Source organism: Plecotus auritus (genome assembly GCF_963455305.1).
Source record: "Plecotus auritus genome assembly, chromosome: 14".
Taxonomy (NCBI): domain Eukaryota; kingdom Metazoa; phylum Chordata; class Mammalia; order Chiroptera; family Vespertilionidae; genus Plecotus; species Plecotus auritus.
The window spans coordinates 4,606,922-4,626,639 of NC_137780.1; the positions used below are offsets into that span (position 1 = coordinate 4,606,922).

General features: G+C 53.5%; 1 protein-coding gene across 3 annotated transcripts in view; it reads right to left on the reverse strand.

The window, feature by feature from the left end:
- SIPA1L2 (signal induced proliferation associated 1 like 2) overlaps positions 1 to 19,718 on the reverse strand; it is a 118,646-nt gene that overhangs the window by 25,347 nt on the left and 73,581 nt on the right. For all 3 annotated transcript variants that reach the window (XM_080651210.1, XM_080651211.1, XM_080651209.1), the window contains exons 7-10: positions 16,894 to 17,051; positions 14,189 to 14,765; positions 12,174 to 12,448; positions 821 to 1,078 (exon numbers count right to left, since the gene is read on the reverse strand). In XM_080651210.1, coding sequence (XP_080507336.1) covers positions 821 to 1,078; positions 12,174 to 12,448; positions 14,189 to 14,765; positions 16,894 to 17,051 — 1,268 coding nt within the window. The remainder of the gene's footprint in view (positions 1 to 820; positions 1,079 to 12,173; positions 12,449 to 14,188; positions 14,766 to 16,893; positions 17,052 to 19,718) is intronic.

A 19,718-nucleotide genomic window follows, 5' to 3' on the forward strand; every position in this document is an offset into this window, starting at 1 on the left:
CGTAACGTCGCCGTGCAGACCGTGGTTCCGTGACACATGGAAGCACAGCCATGCGACCCCAGGAGGCCAGCGTCAGGAACACATCACCACGACCTGGTGTGTGAGCCTTCACACAAGACACATTTCGGTTCTGTACTTAAAACTGTGCAGAGAGAAAACCCTAACCTTGACCAAAGTCACTTTAAACTCAACTCACTTTGCTTAAGAGGAACGCCAGGAAAAGCTCATGATGTCGGGCCCTCTTAACACAGGGCCATGGGGAAGATGGGGTTCATCCCTGACGGGGCAGCCTTGTTTCTACTCAGCGCTGCTCGCAGGCACCTAGAGGGTCTGAGTGACCCGCAGGACCGCGGAGGGAGGGGGAATGGGGCCCCGGTGGCAGAATCTGTGATTAGGGCCCTCGTTTTTTTCTTGTTTGTTTTTCAACTGCAGTTGGCGTCCGCTATTATATTAGTTTCAGGCGTACAACAGTGACTGGCCACAGGCACTGTACAAGGGGATCCCTGAGGTTCCCTGAACGCACCTGGCGCCGTGCACGGTCCCTGCAATGTTGTGGACTCTGTTCCCTACGCCGCACGTTACATCCCGTGGCTGTCCTACCCTCAGTCCCTCGCGAGGACCAGCGTGTCACCTGCTCCATCGCAGGGCCAGGGCCAGGGGGGTCCCGCATCCCCGCACCCCGGGCCTGCCCCAGCGCTGCCTGCCAACTTGTCAGAATAAGCCGACTCAGAACCCGCAGCCACACGGGCAGGCCCCCCCCCCGCAGCCTGGCTGCGCCCCCAATGGGACGCTGCGGCCTCCGGAGGGGGCGCCACGGTACCTGGTGCCGTCGGGCAGCTTGCGGTCGAAGGAGGTGCTGCGCGGGATGGCGGCCTGCGCCTGCGGGAGCAGCTGCGGGCACGGCAGCCGGTCGGGCGTGCCGGGCGCGGGCGAGGCTCTGGGCAGGGGCTGCAGGGCCGGGGTGGGCACCCGGTGCCACGTGGTGTTCCTCCGGAAGGGGGTCTTGTACTCGCAGGGGGTGCCCTCGCTGTCCAGCTTGTACTCCACCATGGGGATGCGGCAGAGCTCCGAGCAGCCCCTGCGGGGCCGAGACGAGAGAGCGAGAGGGAGGCTCAGGCATCGGCTCGGCTTCCCTGCGGCCTCGCCTGCTTGTCGGACCCACAGCCCAGAGGCAGGGCCACTGCATCCGAGGAGCCAGTCGCGGGGGTTCAGGGGACCCCGGGCTGCCGCTGCCTGAACGGGGCGGGTCAGGGAGTTTCCCGGGGAACCCACCAAGGCTAAAGGCCGCGGAGTTACATTCTGAATGGAAGGGACGTGAACCTTGCATCTCGGGAAGCAGAGGGCCCCTGGCATCCCCAGTGCGTGTCTGGGTGCCAAGTTGATTGGGTTTGGCGTCAGAGGAGGAATAAACAAAGCGAAGACAGATGGCTGAGTGGTGCGGGCACTAAATGCACGCTTAGCCCGGAGTCCTTGCTAAGCGGCTGTAATTCAGCTGGAGTCTCGGCGGGAGAAGGCGCTATCAGTGCGGAGCGGGGAGGAGCGGCTGAGAGGAGCGACAGGCGCTGCAATGCGTGCGGCTGGAGGGGGCCGGGCGGGATATTCCGCTTCCAGCCTCTGCACAGCCACATGCAAACCATTTTTAAATTTAAAAAGCTGGCATTCTTTGGCCCTAATAAAAATCAGCTATTCTCCAAAGGAGGCCTATCTTTTTAATTTTTTTTGAAAAAATAATTTTTATTGTTTTTTTAGAGTGGGGGGAGAGAGAAACATCAATGTGAGAGTGGAAAATCAGATAGGCTGCCTCCTCCAAGTCCCTTACCGATAGAGCCCACGAGCTTTTGGTGCACAGGACGATGTCCAACCAACTGAGCCACAGGGGCCAGGGACAAAGAAGGGCTTTGTTTTTAAATCTAAATTAATTTCGTTATAATGTGACACGTTTACAACAACTACTCTGATAAACCGAATATTTCCTTCTTTATTTCTGTGGCTGAGACATCACAGAAACACTACTCATTATAATATGTCATCACACCTGGTCAACCTTAGTTCTGCTCCGTATGTATGAGAAATTCCTTTAAAAAATGGGAACATGCCTGGCTGGCATGGCTCAGTGGTTGAGCGTTGAACTATGAACCCGGAGGTCACGGTTTGATTCCCGGTCAGGGCACATGCCTGGGTTGTGGGCTTGATCCCCATCGTGGGGCGTGCAGGAGGCAGCCGATCCATGATTCTCTCTCATCATGGATGTTCTTCTCTCTCTCCCTCTCCCTTCCTCTCTGACATCAATAACATATATTTTTAAAGAAGGTGAACAGTAAATTCAACCTGTTTTTAGGAAAAGGGGGAGAGGTGTCAAATAAGAATTACCAAGGTCCTGACAGGTTTGGCTCAGTGGATAGAGCATCGGTCTGCGGACTGAAGGGTCCCAGGTTCGATTCCGGCCAAGGGCATGTACCTTGGTTGTGGGCACATCCCCAGTGGGAGGTGTGCAGGAGGCAGCTGATTGATATTTCTCTTTCATCAATGTTTCTAACTCTCTATCCCTTTCCCTTCCTCTCTGTAAAAAAACCAATAAAATATATTAAAAAGAAAAAAAAAAAAAGAATTTCCAAGGAGCCTGCAGAGGCCCATGCACACCTGTGCCTGCCCATGCGCATCCTCTCCCCGTGGGTGGTCCCAGCGCAGGACGCCAGGCGACGTGTTCCCAGCCCATCCGAAGCATCACCACCAGGGCTGCTGGGAAGGGACTCCCGGCAAATGCCTCTCCAAGAAAGCAAGGTCAGGTGAAACCCGACCAGGACATGTGCACACAGACCCGGCATGACAGGCGCTTCCGAGAAAGTGAGCCGCTCGTCTTGTGTGTGAATGAACATGTGTGAGGGAGACTGAAGCCCCTGCTCGCCTGCATGGGTGCGCAGGTTCAGGTATGCTACACGCCTGCCTTCCTGCCGCTGACCGAGCCAGGCGTGGATGGAGCCGCACTTCTGGCCCCCCCCCACGGTTTCAGTTTTCTCGCCAGAGGAGACACTCGGAGACAATAGACAAGGCTGCAGGGTCGCTTACAAGGAAGCTCTATAACAGATGAACATGTCATCTACGTAGGCTCCCAATTAGCATGCGAGATAGACATCCATAAACACTCAGCTGCAGGGTTAGAAATAAATACAACTGTTCACGCGGCGGCCTCGAGCCAGCAACCTCTGAGTCTGATGCGTCTGAGTGTATCCTGCAAGGCAAACCACCGGGTCGACCGAGGTCACAGCAAACGTGCTGGTTGGAAATGCAACGCGACAGGACTGGGAGGGGGACAAGCAGCTCCGCGGGCGGGAGCCCTCGGAGGATCTGCCGTTCGCTGTTTCACTCTGAAAACCTGCTGGGCCGGCGTGGCTCAGGGGTTGAGCCTCGACCTATGAGCCAGGAGGTCACGGTTCGATCCCCGGTGTGGGGCGTGCAGGGGGCAGCCCATCCATGATTCTCACATCATTGATGTTTCTAGCTCTCTCCCTCTCCCTTCCTCTCTGAAATCAATAGAAATATAAAAAACAAAAAAACACAAAAATACCCCAATACAGCCAGTCCCTCTGCACCAGCTCTGTGGGCTTCCTATGACAGGGACACGCGTGCACTCACTCCCGGGACACGCATGCACTCAGCGGCATCCTCCTGCCGCAGGGAGCAGTTCCCACCCGCGCATCCTTGGTCCACAGGTGCTGCCGCTTCCGCTCCGCCTCACAGTTGACGGCACCCCCACTCGCGGCCAAGCCAGCACGGCCCCTGTGCACCTTAACCTCGGACACCCAGCGCGAGATGCCGGCAAGAAGGCGCTGCCCCCGAGGCCCGTTCCCTGGGGAGGGCACCTCTCGTTTCCGGGGAGAACCTGCACTGACCATCACTAACTTGAGCACTTGAAGGAGAGGCTGTGGGGTCCCCCTCGGAGCCTGACCCAGGACGGCCCTGTGGGGCCCAGCGGGCTGAGCGGTGTCCTCTCCCCTCCCAGCAGGACGCTCCACACCAACCACCTGCTCTCCATGGAGGAGAGTTTGCGCTCTGGGCTCCAACCCAGACCCGCCATGTGCGGCCCAGAAACGGGACAGCCTCTCGGGAGTTCTTCTTCACATAGATTTTTTTATTGACTTCAGACAGGAAGGGAGAGGGAGAGAGAGAGAGAAACATCCACGATGAGAGAGTCATGGATCGGCTGCCTCCTGCACGCCCCACCCTGGGGATGGAGCCCGCAACCCGGGCATGTGCCCCGACTGGGAATCGAACCGTGACCTCCTGGTCCCTAGGTCGATGCTCAACCACGGAGCCACGCTGGTCAGGCAAGGCTTATTCTTAAATAAAAAATTTTTTTAAAAAGGCATTTGAACCAATTAGCAGGGCCTGGACCGCACGGCCACAGCCTGACCACGTAATTGCTACTTGCGTCTGCTGCACTCGGAGGGGCCTGCTGGTTTCACTTCCCTTGGCTGCGCTGCAGACTCTCGAACGAAACCCAGCAATCGGAGGGAAGGCCTGCGGTGCTCTGCAATGCCACCCCTGACCCCAATCCGCCACCCACCTCGTCCAGCCCTTGACCGAGTCCCACAGACCCCACGCCGCGGCCTCTCCCACAGGTGTCTCCGATCTTCAGAGAGGGCTCAGAGAGGGCGGAGAGGTGGCACAGCTCAGAGACAGGGTCACCCCTCGGACCTGGGGCCTCTGCCTCCTAGCTCCGTGCCCTTCCCAAAACCCGTGGCCACCTCCTTAGGAAGCCACCAAGGAGCCCAACAGGCTCAGGGGTTGAGCATCGACCTGTGAACCACGGTTCGATTCCCGGTCAGGGCACATGTCCGGGTTGCAGGCTCCATCCCCAGCGGGGGGCGTGCAGGAGGCAGCCGATCCGTGATGCTCTCTCATCATGGATGCTTCTCTCTCTCTCTCTCTCTCTCTCTCTCTCTCTCTCTCCCCCCTCCCTTCCTCTCTGAAATCAGTAAAAATATATTTTAAAACAGAAAGAAAACCACCGAAGAACAGGTAATGTGGCCCACGCGTGCCATGTTCTCCACTAGGAGCTAAAAAGAAAAAAGAAAAAAAAAAAATCTTGGAAACAAAGGCGAACCGATCCCTGAGAAGAACTGCCAGCTCCTTCTCTATTATGCACTTTGCAAAAGAACCCTTCCTCGCCCTGGGGGTTAAGGCAATCGCTGATATTTTAATGTTCTTTACATCTGTTATGCTAATAGCCTGCTAATAGCTAAATGACTCTTCCCAAGTCATCCAACAAGGTGACAGGGGGAATTGAAGCTCAGTCACTGGATTCTCAAACTCTTTCTTCCTGATGCGTACAAAAATCAAAAGCGTGCAACAGGGAGATACCACACAGGACGCTTCCGGGGAAGACGGGGGCCCTGTCGTGCTGGAAGGAGGTACTAAATGAAAGATTAACTCCCTTTCCTACAAATGTCCTTGATTTACAGACACCCAAAGACAGCTAGACCATAGATAGAAAAAGAGACATCAGCCCTGGGCCGTGGCTCCGTGGGTGGAAGTGTAGTTCCATCCAACAAAAGGCTGTGGATTCGATTCCCGGTCGGGGCACATACCCAGGTTGTGGGTTCGATCCCTGGACGGGCTGCGTGCAGGAGGCAGCCGATCGAGGTTTCTCTTTCACATCGATCTTTCACTCTCTCTCTCACTCTCTCTCTAAAAATCAATACATCTCCTCTGGTGAGGATAAGAAAAAAGAGAGAGAGAGATCAGACCATAAACCAGCCATGGGCAAACTACGGCCCGCGGGCCGGATCCAGCCCGTTCGGCTGTTCTATCCGGCCCGCGGAGCCGAAAGAGCGGAGGGTTCTCTTGCTCTCCCCTCTGCTCCTTTACTTTGAATTTATATTAGTTCACACAAACACTCCATCCATGCTTTTGTTCCGGCCCTCTGGTCCAGTTTAAGAACCCATTGTGGCCCTCGAGTCAAAAAGTTTGCCCACCCCTGCCATAAACCCACGTGACCCAGCCCTTTGAATGAGGACTTGAATCGAAGGTGACAGATGAAAGCGGCCGTGGGGGCTGTCCGGACCTGAATGGCTCCTCAGCTTCCAGCCCTTCCTTCCTCACTAAGCACAGGGGCCGACTGGTCTACCCACGGGGTTGCACCCAGCCCAGCATTTGACTCAGAGGCTCAGCAAGTTCTCCACGGAGCCAGCCATTTCCCTGTCTCCCCGAGAAAGCCCGAGAGCAGGAATGACGTCTCACTGCGTGCGATCCTGCCGGGTTCGACACAGAAGCTTCCCCACAGCCGCGTGATGCCCGAGCTGTGATGAAGATCTCCCCACCAGGAGAGTCCCGACAGTTCTACTTGCTCAACTAACAGCGAGCCCGAGCGTGGCTGTCACCCCCTGCGTCCTGGTCCCAGGGTCAGTGACAGGACAGCCTCCTCCACGGCAGAACGGCGTGGACGCCGAGAGACAGAGCGTGCTTTCTGCCCATGGGGAGACACGCTGGCGGGCAGTTGGTTGTTGCTACGGTTGGGAAAAACGTTTTAAGCAGCGAAAACATGAATGGGAAGGTCCTGTACTGGGGGACGCGAGGGCGACAGAAAGGAGCCCCCAACAATCAAGGTTAGGTCTGTCCCATCCAGTGTGACAGCCCGGACCCAGCGGATTCGGCCACAGACTCTGTAAGGGTGTGAACAAGCGCATGAGCGAGAAAACGGGAGGCAAGCCACCTGACGTTCCTTCTGTAACCCAATGCGCTTACCGCAAGCAGTGAGACTATCTCAACATTACTTTGTAGGGACCCAGAATAGTGCTGTAGTTCAGTTACTTTAAAACCTAAGTTCTGTTTGTTGTGTGTTTTTTCAGAAGCCATAAGACAACACCAAATGTAACTAATTTTTCTCCCCCATACGAATAAAGTGGACCTCTAATCTAAAACCCCACTTTAGTCCAGCCCGGCCGGCGTGGCTCAGTGGTTGAGCGTCTACCTATGAATCAGGAGGTCGTGGTTCGATTCCCGGTCAGGGCACAGGCCCGGGATGCAGGCTGGATCCCCAGTGTGGGGCGTGCAGGAGGCAGCCGATCCATGATTCTCTCTCATCATGGATGTTTCTCTCTCTCTCTTCCTCTCCCTTCCTCTCTGAAATCAATAAAGATATATTAAAAAGTAATAATGCCCTAGCTGGTTTGGCTCAGTGGATAGAGCAGGGGTGGGCAAACTTTTTGACTCGAGGGCCACAATGGGTTCTTAAACTGGACCGGAGGGCCGGAACAAAAGCATGGATGGAGTGTTTGTGTGAACTAATATAAATTCAAAGTAAAGGAGCGGAGGGGAGAGCAAGAGAACCCTCCGCTCTTTCAGCTCCGTGGGCCGGATAGAACAGCCGAACGGGCCGGATCCGGCCCGCGGGCCGTAGTTTGCCCACGGCTGGGATAGAGCATCAGCCTGTGGACTGAAGGGTCCTGGGTTCGATTTTGTCAAGGGCACGTGCCCGGGTTGCAGGCTCCATCCCCAGTGTGGGGCGTGCAGGAGGTAGCCGATCCATGATTCTCTCTCATCATGGATGTTTCTATCTCTCTCTTCCTCTCTGAAATCAATAAAGATATATTAAAAAGAAATAATGCCCTAGCTGGTTTGGCTCAGTGGATAGAGCATCAGCCTGCGGACTGAAGGGTCCTGGGTTTGATTTTGTCCAAGGGCACGTGCCCGGGTTGCGGGGCTGGATCCCCAGTGTGGGGCATGCAGGAGGCAGCCACTTGATGATTCTCTCTCATCATGGATGTTTCTATCTCTCTCTCTCCCCCTCTCCCTTCCTCTCTGAATTTAATAAAAATATATTTTAAAAAGTAGTAATAATAAAAAAATAAAAGCTCACTCTAGTCCAGATTTCCACTCACCCTGTGCGCGCGCGCACACACACACTCTCTCTCACTGCTCATCTAACAGAGTGAGCTCTCCTTGCTGCTTCCATTCCCACCCTCCCCCGGGCACTGGAGGGAGCTGAATGCCAGGCCACAGGCAGCAAAACAGCCGACAAGAATAGACAGCTCCACGCTTACAGAATGATGAGAGAACCACAGTTTGGATTCAGGACCACATGAGATAATTTCCACTGTTTTGCATTATATAGAAAAATATGTCATGTCAACAGAGGATGAGAAATCACACAAAACAGATGCACCCCAGCAAGGAACTCCATTTCCATTTTTATTGGACATGGTGACTAAATCACTCGCGTTGCATAACAACTCATGCGTGATTCTGATGAGCTGTTACTTCCTTTCTGTCCTCCTTTTGAGTGGATTTGCTTTCCTGGAGATGACACTTGCAGAATGTCAGTCCCCTGGGCTGGCCGGGGGCGGGGCCACACCAGGCCCCCCCCCCCCCCCCCCCCCGGCCCCAAAGCCAAGGTTAATGAAGCGGCTTCAGCAACTCCTCACCTTGGCCCAGAGACTGTCTGCTGGGGGGCCTCCTTCCTTGAACCCCGCTTCCATGCGAAGAGTGCTATTCCCAAGCCGCTTCCTGCCACTCATTCCCAATCCACGTGAATTCACTCAGATCCAGTCCCAGCAGGAAATCACTTAATAAGCTCCCCCGAAGGGGACCCTCCCTGCCCGGGGTTCCCTGGAGCTCAAGCTGAGGGGTGGCTGAACGATCATCACCCCGAGGCTTGAGAAAGACTGCAAAATGCAGGGTAGCTTGTGATTCCACGGTGAATACTTTCCCAGCATAGACTTCATCACATCCGGCAGCTTCCGAGTCATAACAAACACCTGACCTCAGACAGCCGGGATTGGGGGGGCGGGCGGGGAGGGGGGCGCTATGAGTGACAGGCCTCGCCCACTGCCGGCAGGAGCAGATGGGCTCCGAGGCGAATCATCTCTCACTGGTGCCCTCTGGACAGCCATCAAGCTGATAAGCGGCAGAAATGAACGGACGCATTTTCACTTCCTAGTCACAGTGTTTATGAAGCACGAAATCTCTTGCAATCCATTAATTGGGCCATTTTGGTCACCCTCGGCTCTTACATTAAAGACAACTTTTAAAAAATCACACACACACACACACACACACACACACTCACACACACACACTCACACTCACACACACTCACACACGCACACACACTCACACACACTCACACTCACAGACTCACACACACACACGCTCACACACACACACTCACACACACACACACTCACACACACACGCACACACACACTCACACACACACGCACTCACTCACACACACACTCACACACACACACACTCACACACACACACACACACTCTCTCACACACACTCACACACACAAACACGTAAATGTTTTCTCCTTGCCCCGCCCTGACAAACACCGAGAGCCAATTTGTGAAAAAAGAAAGACGGGTTTTCACGCCACAAATCAAAGGTGTAACTTTAGCTTAAAGCCCGTGTTTGTACCTTCTGCTACGGGACTGATGGTGCTAAGCTCTGGTTCCTTTAAAAGATTTGTATTTTAATCTTTAAAATGAGTCAAATGCTGCCCATTTCCCCTCTAAGGCCCTCCCTACAGTTTCTTTAAAAAAAAAAAAAAAAAATCTAACAGAGGCTGAACTCCGGCACGGCTGACATTGAAATGACCTTGCACACGGCTGGCCAGGATGGTTTCTGTTCTGGAAGCTGCCTGACAACAGCGCTTTATCGGGCTCCCAGGCAGCCACAGGCAGAGTCCCAAACTAACAAACACGTGGATTTAGAAATTTACAAATTCAAATTCAAGAAGACTGAATCGAAACAATTTTAAATGGTACAGGCTGGGCTTAAAACCTCCAAGATGCAGAAATGTGGATGGAGAGGCGGGCCAATTTGGGAGGGTTACTACTAGGCAAAGGGCTAATTCTCATCCTGGCTGAAGTTAAAATACTTTATTCCAGATTCATCCAGAGGAAAATCTGTCTCTTCGGGGAGAAACATTACCAGGAAACAAAGGAAAAGCTCTAAATATCCTCAAGAGCTTTAATCAGAGGATTTGCATTTGATACAAAGAAAGGATTAATTATGCACACACCAAGGCAGCTAAACAAGTCCTTGGATTAAACAACAATAACAACAGTGAAAACAGCCTAAACTTGTAAATGGTAGTTTTTTTGTTTGTTTGTTTTAGCTAACGATATTCGGGACTTCTTAGGAAATTCTACTTTTTTGAAATACCAAACATAACGGTAACTTTAACGTATTTATTAACTGGATCTCTCGAACGCTTTACGAAGTCTTACTGTAGGCCACAGCGAAACGGAGGAGAAACATGTTTGTAACCTGAAGGGAGAGCCGGGTAACACTTCTGTCTAATGCTATGGTAGCCATCCACCTCTCGGACCGATAAAAGGACTTGACTTTCCCCAAAGGAAGGAAGAAAGAAATCTCACGGTCTGGAAAAATGTCCTAATGACTGACTTAAACTTTATTTTTAAAGACTTTCACTTACACACTGTCTTGGCTTCCCGCGCATGGGCCCCTGATCGGAATCAAACCCGGGACCCTTCGTTCTGCAGGCTGACGCTCTATCCACTGAGCCACACCGGCCAGGGCTAAGCGCCTGTTCGCCTCACCCTGCAATGGCCTTTGCACCCCCAGGGTCTGTACCTGGTCCCCAGCTCAGCATGTCTCCCGCGCTTCAAAGCCCCTCCTCTCTCTGACTGGCTCATGCACCCGAGGTTGCCACACATACGTGTGTATTACATTTAGTCATTTTTTTCTTGGTCATCTGGCTCCTGTCAGTTTGAGTATGAGATCAGCCAGAAGAACCTTGCGGGTAGAGGGAAATTTGTTCCTCCCCCACGTGGGTAATTACATCTTAAGTGATTAAAATGAAAAAGTCATCTCCTCAGTCACACCAGCCACATTTCAAGTGTCCAACAGTCAGATGGGGCTCGTGGCCACCGCTGCGGGCGATACAGACAAGGGACACGGCATCACGGAAAGGGCTGGGGACCGGACTAGCTTCTCGGGCAGGGGGCAGGGGCTGGAGAAACCATAAGGAACGTCCTGTCGCCGCAGAAAGGAGTTTAGCAAGGAGCAGTGGTAGCTCGTGGTTGCTGAGTGATAAGGATTTCTTTAGAGCAGGAGAGAATCCAAGTGAGAAAGGATCTTAGCGATCTTAACCAAGACGCGGGTGCTGGTGAGGCCAGGAGGCGCTACTGAACCCTCAACTCATCCGACCTTCACAGGCACAGCAGGAGCTGGCGATGGGATGATCCCATCTCCCAGGCCTTACCCAGGGTCACGGCCCGGATCCCTGAGCCCACTTTCTCTCTCACCACCAGAGCAAGGGACTTCTGGGACGGAGTGGGAATGTGACCCAGACACCACCAGGCACGGCAGAAAGCCTCCCAGAGCCAGAGGCGGCTTGTCCTTAAACAGCACTCCTTGCCCGGCCAGCGTGGCTCAGTGGTTGAGCGTCGACCTATGAACCGGGAGGTCAGGGTTCGATTCCCGGTCAGGGCACATGCCCGGGTTGTGGGCTCAATCCCCACTGTGGGGTGTGCAGGAGGCAGCCGATCTATGACTCTCTCTCATCACTGATGTTTCTATCTCTCTCTCTCCCTCTCCCTTCCTCTCTGAAATCAATAAAAATATATTAAAACAAACAAAAACACACACACACACAGTCATGCCTACGCGTTAGGGAAGGAAAGCGCACAAACACTGCATTCGCGAAGGCTGAGCGGTGACACAGACACTCCTTTCCTTAGACCCGTGGTCGGCAAACCGCGGCTCGCGAGCCACACGTGGCTCTTTGGCCCCTTGAGTGTGGCTCTTCCACAAAATACCACGGCCTGGGCGAGTCTATTTTGAAGAAGTGGCGTTAGAAGGAGTTTAAAAAATGTGGCTCTCCAAAGAAATTTCAATCGTGGTACTGTTGGTATTTGGCTCTGCTGACTGATGAGTTTGCCGACCACTGGCTTAGACGCAGCCTCACGTCCAGGTGAGCCCGGGCCGCTCTGCAGCTCAGCGTGATAGCTCAGCTTTTACGCGGTCACTGTCCCGTTAAATTGCTTAGAAAACGACGCTTTATCGTGTACTTTACACGGAGAGCTGTCAGAGCCCTTTTTAAATTGCTCTGATGGCAGACAGCCAGGCGACATGGGGGAGGACTCCGGCGACCGCGTTTCCCCAGGAGCCCCAGGAGCAGCGGGCCTGCCGGGCTTACCTCCGGGGCGAGCCATCGCCGTGGGGCTGGATGATGACCACCTTCACGGTCACGGACGTGCGCAGCAGGTCGATCATCTGCTCGTGGGTCAGCGTGGCCACGGCCACCTTGCAGATCTCCACGAGGCGGCTGCCCTGGCGAAGGCCCGCCTTCCAGGCAAAGCCGAAAGGCTCCACGTCGGCAACGATGCCTTCGAAGTTCACGTGGAAGCCGAGCTGGCCCAGCCCGTTCCTCCTCAGGGTCATTTCCACGGTCTCGCAGCCTCTGGTCACTATCTGAGGGGACAGGAGACGGTCAGAGACGTGGCTGTGGGGTCCCCATGTCAGAGGTGCGCACACAGGCCTCGTGCCCGCTCCTCCGCAGCCTCACAGCCCTGCCCTCGAACTGTCCACGTGACCCCTGTCTCAATCCAAGTTCAACCTCATTAACCATATGGGCATCAGTCGCAAATCAATAACAAGAGTTACATAATGGTTTCATTCTTTTTTTATTTATTTTTTGGTTAATCCTCACCCGAGGATAGTTTTCCGTTGATTTTTAGGGAGAGTGGGAGAGAGAGGGAAAGACAGAGAGAGACATCAAGGTCAGAGAAACACATCGATTGGTTGCCTCCGACCAGGGCCAGGGCCCGAGGAGCCTGCAACCAAGGTACGTGCCCTTGACCAGGATCGAACCCAGGACCCTTTGGTCCACAGGCCGAGGCTCTATCCATTGAGCCAAACCGGTAGGGCAATGGTTTCATTCTTCAAAGGCAAATCCACCCTTGTCACCGGTGTCCTGCCTTTTCTCAGAAGCCCTGACTAGGGCTTGAGCTTAAGACGATCTCTGATGATCCCCCCTCCTTTCTTGCGTCACCTGATTTGGCTCTTAAGCATAGAAATTGCATTGCTCCAGATGGACTGTCCCAGTGCAAAAAAGACTCTTTTTAAATATATGTTTATTGAATCAGAGAGGAAGGGAGAGGGAGAGAGAGAGAAACATCAACGAGGAGAGAGAATCATCGATCGGCTGCCTCCTGCACGCCCTACACTGGGGACTGAGCCCACAACCCGGGCATGTGCCCTGACTGGGAATTGAACCAGTGACCTCCTGGCTCATGGGTCAAACACTCAACCACTGAGCCATACCGGCCGGCTGAAACGATTACAAGTTTCACCCATCAAAACTAAAGCCTATCAGACAACTTCATTCAACTTCAAAATGGCCCAGAGCACTTCCAAGCTAACGCCGGTGACTTGCCCCGGATGGGCAGCGGCAGCGGCAGATGCCGGGGAAGCGGGGGTGCTGGCTCTGTACCAGCCTGGGGACACCTGTTCCTGTCCTAGGACCCTCCCCTGTGGACGGATGCCCTCGCTCGCCTGGGCGCTGAGGCCTCAGCTCTCATGTGCCCGGCCAGCCAGGCTCCTGGCACCTGCCAGCAGGGCGGTGTGCAGGTGGCGCTCCTCCAGCGGGCCATCTCTTGGGGACCACGGGCAACCCCAGGGATCAGCTCGCGGGCCCTGACACCCCGAGAGTGTGCAGCAGCATCGAAGAAAGCAAACGAAAAGAAGGGGTTGCACCCCACTCGGTGCACTCCAGCACCAAGGACCGGTCAGGGCCACCCACAAAGGCCTTCCTGAGAACGGCAGGCCCTGCCTTCTTTCCAACAGTAACGCGACTTCTAGTTCAAATTCAACCTCCTCCTGAGGACGGAGGTGAAGGGCAAGCTTCTCCAGAGTCCCCACGTCTGTCTGCTGTTGTCTCCTCCTGCACCTGCACCTGCCACCCCCCACCTGTCACCTCCGACCTTTGTTCATTTGCTATTTCTTGCTTCTCAACATTCGCAAAGGCGGAAGAATCCTGTTCTCCTTTTATCTGGAGTCCCTCACATCCTTACATGGACTCAGTCATCACAGGAAATAGCCATTCATTCCCTAGATGCCATAAGCACGGTGGAACGTGCACAGTGGAGGCCAATAGGAATCGGGGACTGAAGGTGTCAGGATGTAGGGAATACGAAACCCGGGGGTACTTACCCCCAGGCGCTGGACCATTTCCCGGATGTCCTCGGGACAGCTATCCACGGAGGAGAGAAGGATGCACTCGCCTCTCTCGTAAAACACTTTGATGCTCGTGAGCCCCGAGGTCCAGCCGATGACGTCCCTGCAGGAGCAGTTGAACACCACGTTCTTGGACTCCTTCTCGATCAGCATGATGAACTCGTTGGAAATGCCCAGCAGACACTCGATGTCGGCGGCCTGGCCGAAGTCCCGGGCCACCACGTGCCACATGATGGCCCCCACGCTGAACAGGTGGGCATCCTTCCGCGGCTTGACCTTCTCCTTCTTCTTGGCCCCCAGCGTGATGAAGCTGAACTTGGCGGAGGTGTCCACGGTGGCCGTGGTGACGAAGTTCTCCGCCAGGTCCTTCAGGTACTCCTGCCGCGTCCGGGTGGCCATGGCTCGGAACTTCTCCGACTTGTGGGCCGCGTTTTCCGCGTTGATCACTTTGGCTAAAAGGAAGTCCCGGAACACGGCTGACTTTGGGAAAGTGACGCCTTTGGGGATGGGTGGGCCGAACGGGGGCACGTCTTTGGATCTAGAAACTCCAACGCTGAGGAGGAAAGAGAAACAAGATGAGCGGTGAGGCCGAAACCCCTCCCGTCAGGAACCTGACAGAGACACCCTTTCAGCCTAGCCAGCTATTGGGAGCTTCTTGTCTTCCTCATTTCTGGAAAAGTTTTTAAAATATATATATATATTTTTTTTATTGATCTCAGAGAGAAAGGGAGCGAGAGAGAGAGATAGAAACATCAATGATGAGAAAGAAATCACTGATCGGCTGCCTGCTGCACACCCCACACTGGGGATCGGGCCCCCAACCCGGGCATGTACCCTGATGGAAATTGAACTGTGACCTCCTGGTTCATAGGTCGACGCTCAACCACTGAGCATCACTGGCCGGGCTGGATAAGTTTTTATTTGTTTGAGTGGTTTGCACACCCCTCCTCTGTCACAGAAAGCGTAATGCAATCCACTCTGCTTATAAGATCTATATTTATACCCAAAAAATTCCTCCCGGTTGGTTTAATTAAAATAAAAAAAAACTGGAAAAAAATAGATATTACGTATGTTGAGGGGTTTTTGTGCTAATGAACCCCCCTCATGATAGAAGCAATAAACTAAAGACAGAAAGTAACTTAAAATACTTGTTTGACCTAAAAAATGGCAGCCAATAAAAATCACACCAAATACAGCGCCGCCCTCGGCTCAAGCTTCCTGTCCCTTAGGACGGTTCACTTAAGATTATTTTTCATAATTACCATTCTTAGGGAGAGATCTCAGAAGAATCAGCCCACTTACCATGTTTGCACCAATACTGTCTAGTCAAGTAGAAAGTTTATACAGCATAGATACTACACTTTTTCCTTTTTTTTTTTTAGCATTAGTGAGTGAGTGGATCTCAGTGGTGTCAGGCCAGTGGTGTTTCGCTCGGATATGTACAAAAATCGCCGTGGGAGGAAGACAAGCAGGTGGCAGGCACGCTGAGCTAGCACACCGCACAGTAGGGACAGAGAATCGCTGGCTCTAACAAGCTGACTGTGGGCGTGGGCGTGGGCTGGGGATGTCAACTGGCAACACCCAACGCACAGACGGGTTTCTCTGCCTTCAGGAGTCTTCACAGGCCCCCCCCGGGCCCCACCCACACTGCACCCCGCCTCGGCCCATCGGCAGTGAACTGGCAATGACTGTGTTCAGATTATTCAGGACAGAGCCTTTGAGGAGTGCCAGGCCTCGGACAGCTGTTCTGCATCATTTCCGCTATTTATTCCTCACAGGTACACATCTGTACTGAAGTAAAGACGATTATCCCCACGTTTAAGAGAAGGAAGCAAAGGCTCTGAGAAATAAATAATTCATACCAAGCACCTCAACCTCTTTCCCCAGAACCCCACGGAAGATCAGCTGTTTCTTAGGAAAGATTTGCCCAGCCCGGCCGGTGTGGCTCAGTGGTTGGGTGTTGCCCTATGAACCAGGAGGTCACGGTTCCATTCCCGGTCAGGGCACAGGCCCGGGTTGTGGGCTCCATCCCCAGTGTGGGGCGTGCAGGGGGCAGTCGAGCAATGATTCTCTCTCATCATTGATTTCTCTCTCTCCCCCTTTCTTCTCTGAAATCAAGAAAAATATATTTTAAAAAAACACAACGAATTGCCCCTTTCTTAGCAGGTAAGAAGGAAAGCAGGCCTCACTGGAAACAGCTGGGGACTGAGGCCCGTGGACGGCTGAGGGACGTCACCCGGGCCAGCGGCAGCTCCAGTTCCCAGCCTGCGGGAGTGTGTGTTCCCAGGAGCCGGGCTGACCAGCAGCGTTTTGCCCCTGTGATAGTTTCTCCTGCTCAAGAAGCACTGACCCGGCCACATCACCCCTCACCCCCCGCCCAGGCTGGGAGCAGTTACCTTATGGTGCTGGCGGGGAGGGGCTGGAGGAAGTTTATAGGGGAAAAAAAATCAAGGAAACGTATCATTTATGATTCTGATCTGCAAGGCATTTCATTTTCTTCAAAAATGGGAAGGTAATTATTTCTTACAGAGGAAAGCACCCGAGTGAAGACAGTGGGGAATATAATTAGACAAAAGGGATAATTACGGGGTTAAAAATAGTAATTGGGAAATAAAACGATCCGGGGGCGGGGGAGGCTGTGGAAATGGACCGGGCCGGGAGCCGTCGGGGAACCGGCTCACCTGTAGCACACATTCTCGGTGCACGGGCTGTGCACCCTGACGATGACGAAGACGTGTTGAAAGTGGGACCGGATGCTCTTGGGGGTGAAAGGAAGTGCTCCGGGCTCTTGGAAGACAATGGTCACGATGTCATTTCCTATATGCCTTTTCCTCAGGAGCTGCGGGTGGGACAGAGCACACACACACATGCCGTTACACACGAGGCTTTCTGCACCAACAGACCTGGTCAGGACGCACCACGAGCCCGTCTTTCGGCAAAGGGAAGTCATTTAGAGCAGGCTCCGCTGTGGAAGCCGGTTCCTGACCGGGCCCCAGGACAGCACCTGGGGGAAGAAATCCCGCAGCATGTCCTGCTCCTTCAGCTGCACTCTCTCTCCCTTCACCTTCGATGGATTTGAGAGAAGAAGGAAGAGGGGGAGAGAGAGAGAGGAACATCCATGATGAGAGAGAATCCTGGATCAGCTGCCTCCTGCACGCCCCACAGTGGGGATCGAGCTCACAATCTGGGCCTGTGCCCTGACCGGGAATCGAACCCTGACCTCCTGGTTCGCAGGTCAACGCTAACCGCTGAGCCACACCGGCCGGGCTCCTTCTACCTTTTTACCCTCAAACAATACACGTTAGAGACCAACATGCTTTAAGGAATTTCATGGGTTAAGCTCTTTAATTCAGAGGAGACAGAATCCGCACTGTGGCCTCGCTCGCCTGCTCCCACCGTAAGACCAGTTTCTGCAACAAAAATTCACCACCCTGTTACTGTGGCGCGAACATATTCAAAGTAGCTAACTTCAATTTGGTATTTTACGTCTGATTCAGAAACACAGAATTCCATCACAATAGTATGGATCTTAAAAAGTACAGATGTAACAGGAGAGGCGGAACCCCAACATTTCAACATGTAACACCTTTACTTCCCACGTCCTTTCTACTAAGATGTCCCCCTTCACCCCAAGTTTCTGCCAGACAGCTCAGGTCTCTGCTTAGCTATCAGCTCCTCTACAAGGACCGGCCTCAGCAAGCCCAGGCCGGCCTCCCCACACACACACCTGGGGCTGTCTCAGAACACGCTAGGAGCTGGCAGACTTCTACATCAGGTAAGGATCCCGGGAGGCCGGGGGGGGGGGGGGCGGGGTGGCATCTCAGGGCCTTCTGATTCCCCAGTTCCTGGTCACCTGCCCAGTCCCAGCGGACTCCCCGCACACATGCTAAATGAATGCACAAAGGAGTGGCCTGGCCTGGCTGGCGTGGCTCAGTGGTGGAGCGTCGACCTAGGAACCAGGAGGTCACGGTTCCATTCCCGGTCAGGGCACATGCCCGGGTTGTGGGCTCCATCCCCAGTAGGGGCCGTGCAGGAGGCAGCTGATCCATGATTCTCTCTCATCATTGGTATTTCTATCTCTCTCTCCCTCTCCCAACCTCTGTAAAATCCATTTTAAAAATATTTTAAAAAAAATACATAATCACAGCCCTAACACTGTGCCGTGACACTGTGACCACCTCGCTCACAGATCCGTGCACGGGACCTTGCCAGTTCACGCACGAAACACCACTGACTCTGGGCTCACCACGTGTGAGCTGCAGTTTTAACAGACCCAGTGAGCCTTCCCAACGTGATGTCAGCTCGGGGCCGGGATAATCTCAGGTAGTAAACCTCTTTATTAGCAAGAACAAAGACACCGCGCTGACTCTGCCATTTCTTTGGCACCCACAGAGCACACGTCACTCACTGGGAAGAGCATTCAGTCCAGCTTGTAAAACCCTTAAACCCAGACACACAAAGCTCTCCCCGCCGGGCCCCTGACCTGTGACTTCACACGATGAAAAGCCTGGGACAGTGGGAAGGAGATGTTCCACTTTGCCGGTGAAACTGCTGAGTCATACCTGGGAAAATTCCTGTTGAAGTCCCCGCGGCGAAAGTTACAAACCCATGAACGCTATCTCACCGCCAGCGAAGTTTTGAAACATACACTGAGTGGCCAGATGATGATGATCTCTGAACGCATAATAATCTGGCCACTGTGTGTGTGTGTGTGTGTGTGTGTGTGTGTGTGTGTGTGTGTGTGTGTATTAGAGGCCCAGTGCGTGAATTCGTGCATGCGTGGGGTCCGCTCAGCCTGGCCAGGGGGAGGGGACATGGGTGGTTGGCCGGCCTGGCTACTGGTCGAACTCCTGGTCGAGGGGACAATTTGCATATTAGCCTTTTATTATATAGGATATACACTGAGTGGCCAGATTATGATGTGTTCAGAGATCATCATAATCTGGCCACTCAGTGTATATGAACCTATATTCATACAAACCCAATGAGTCACCTGTGTGTGTTTTTTTTTTAATGGTTGCTAGATATTGAAGTAAGATGTGTCACTTCGGATGCAGGTAAAAAGTCGGTGACAGCCGAAACCGGTTTGGCTCAGTGGATAGAGCGTTGGCCTGTGGACTGAAGGGTCCTGAGTTCGATTCCGGTCAAGGGCATGTACCTTGGTTGCAGGCACATCCCCAGTGGGAGGTGTGCATGAGGCAGCTGATCGATGTTTCTCTCTCATCGATGTTTCTAGCTCTCTATCTCTCTCCCTTCCTCTCTGTAAAAAAATATCAATAAAATATATTTAAAAAAAAAAAAGTCAGTGACAAACCAGGTCATGTGCACTGTGCTGCCCTTTAGCCACACTACAGTGGACACAGATGGGAACCACAAAAAACACGTCGCGCAGAGAGAGGAAAATGGAAGCAGAGGGAAGTACCTGCGACAAGCTTCCATAGAAAAGCTGAAGACCGGAAATGCATGACCCAGATGTGCGGTGATAGCACGAGGGGTGTTCAGGAAC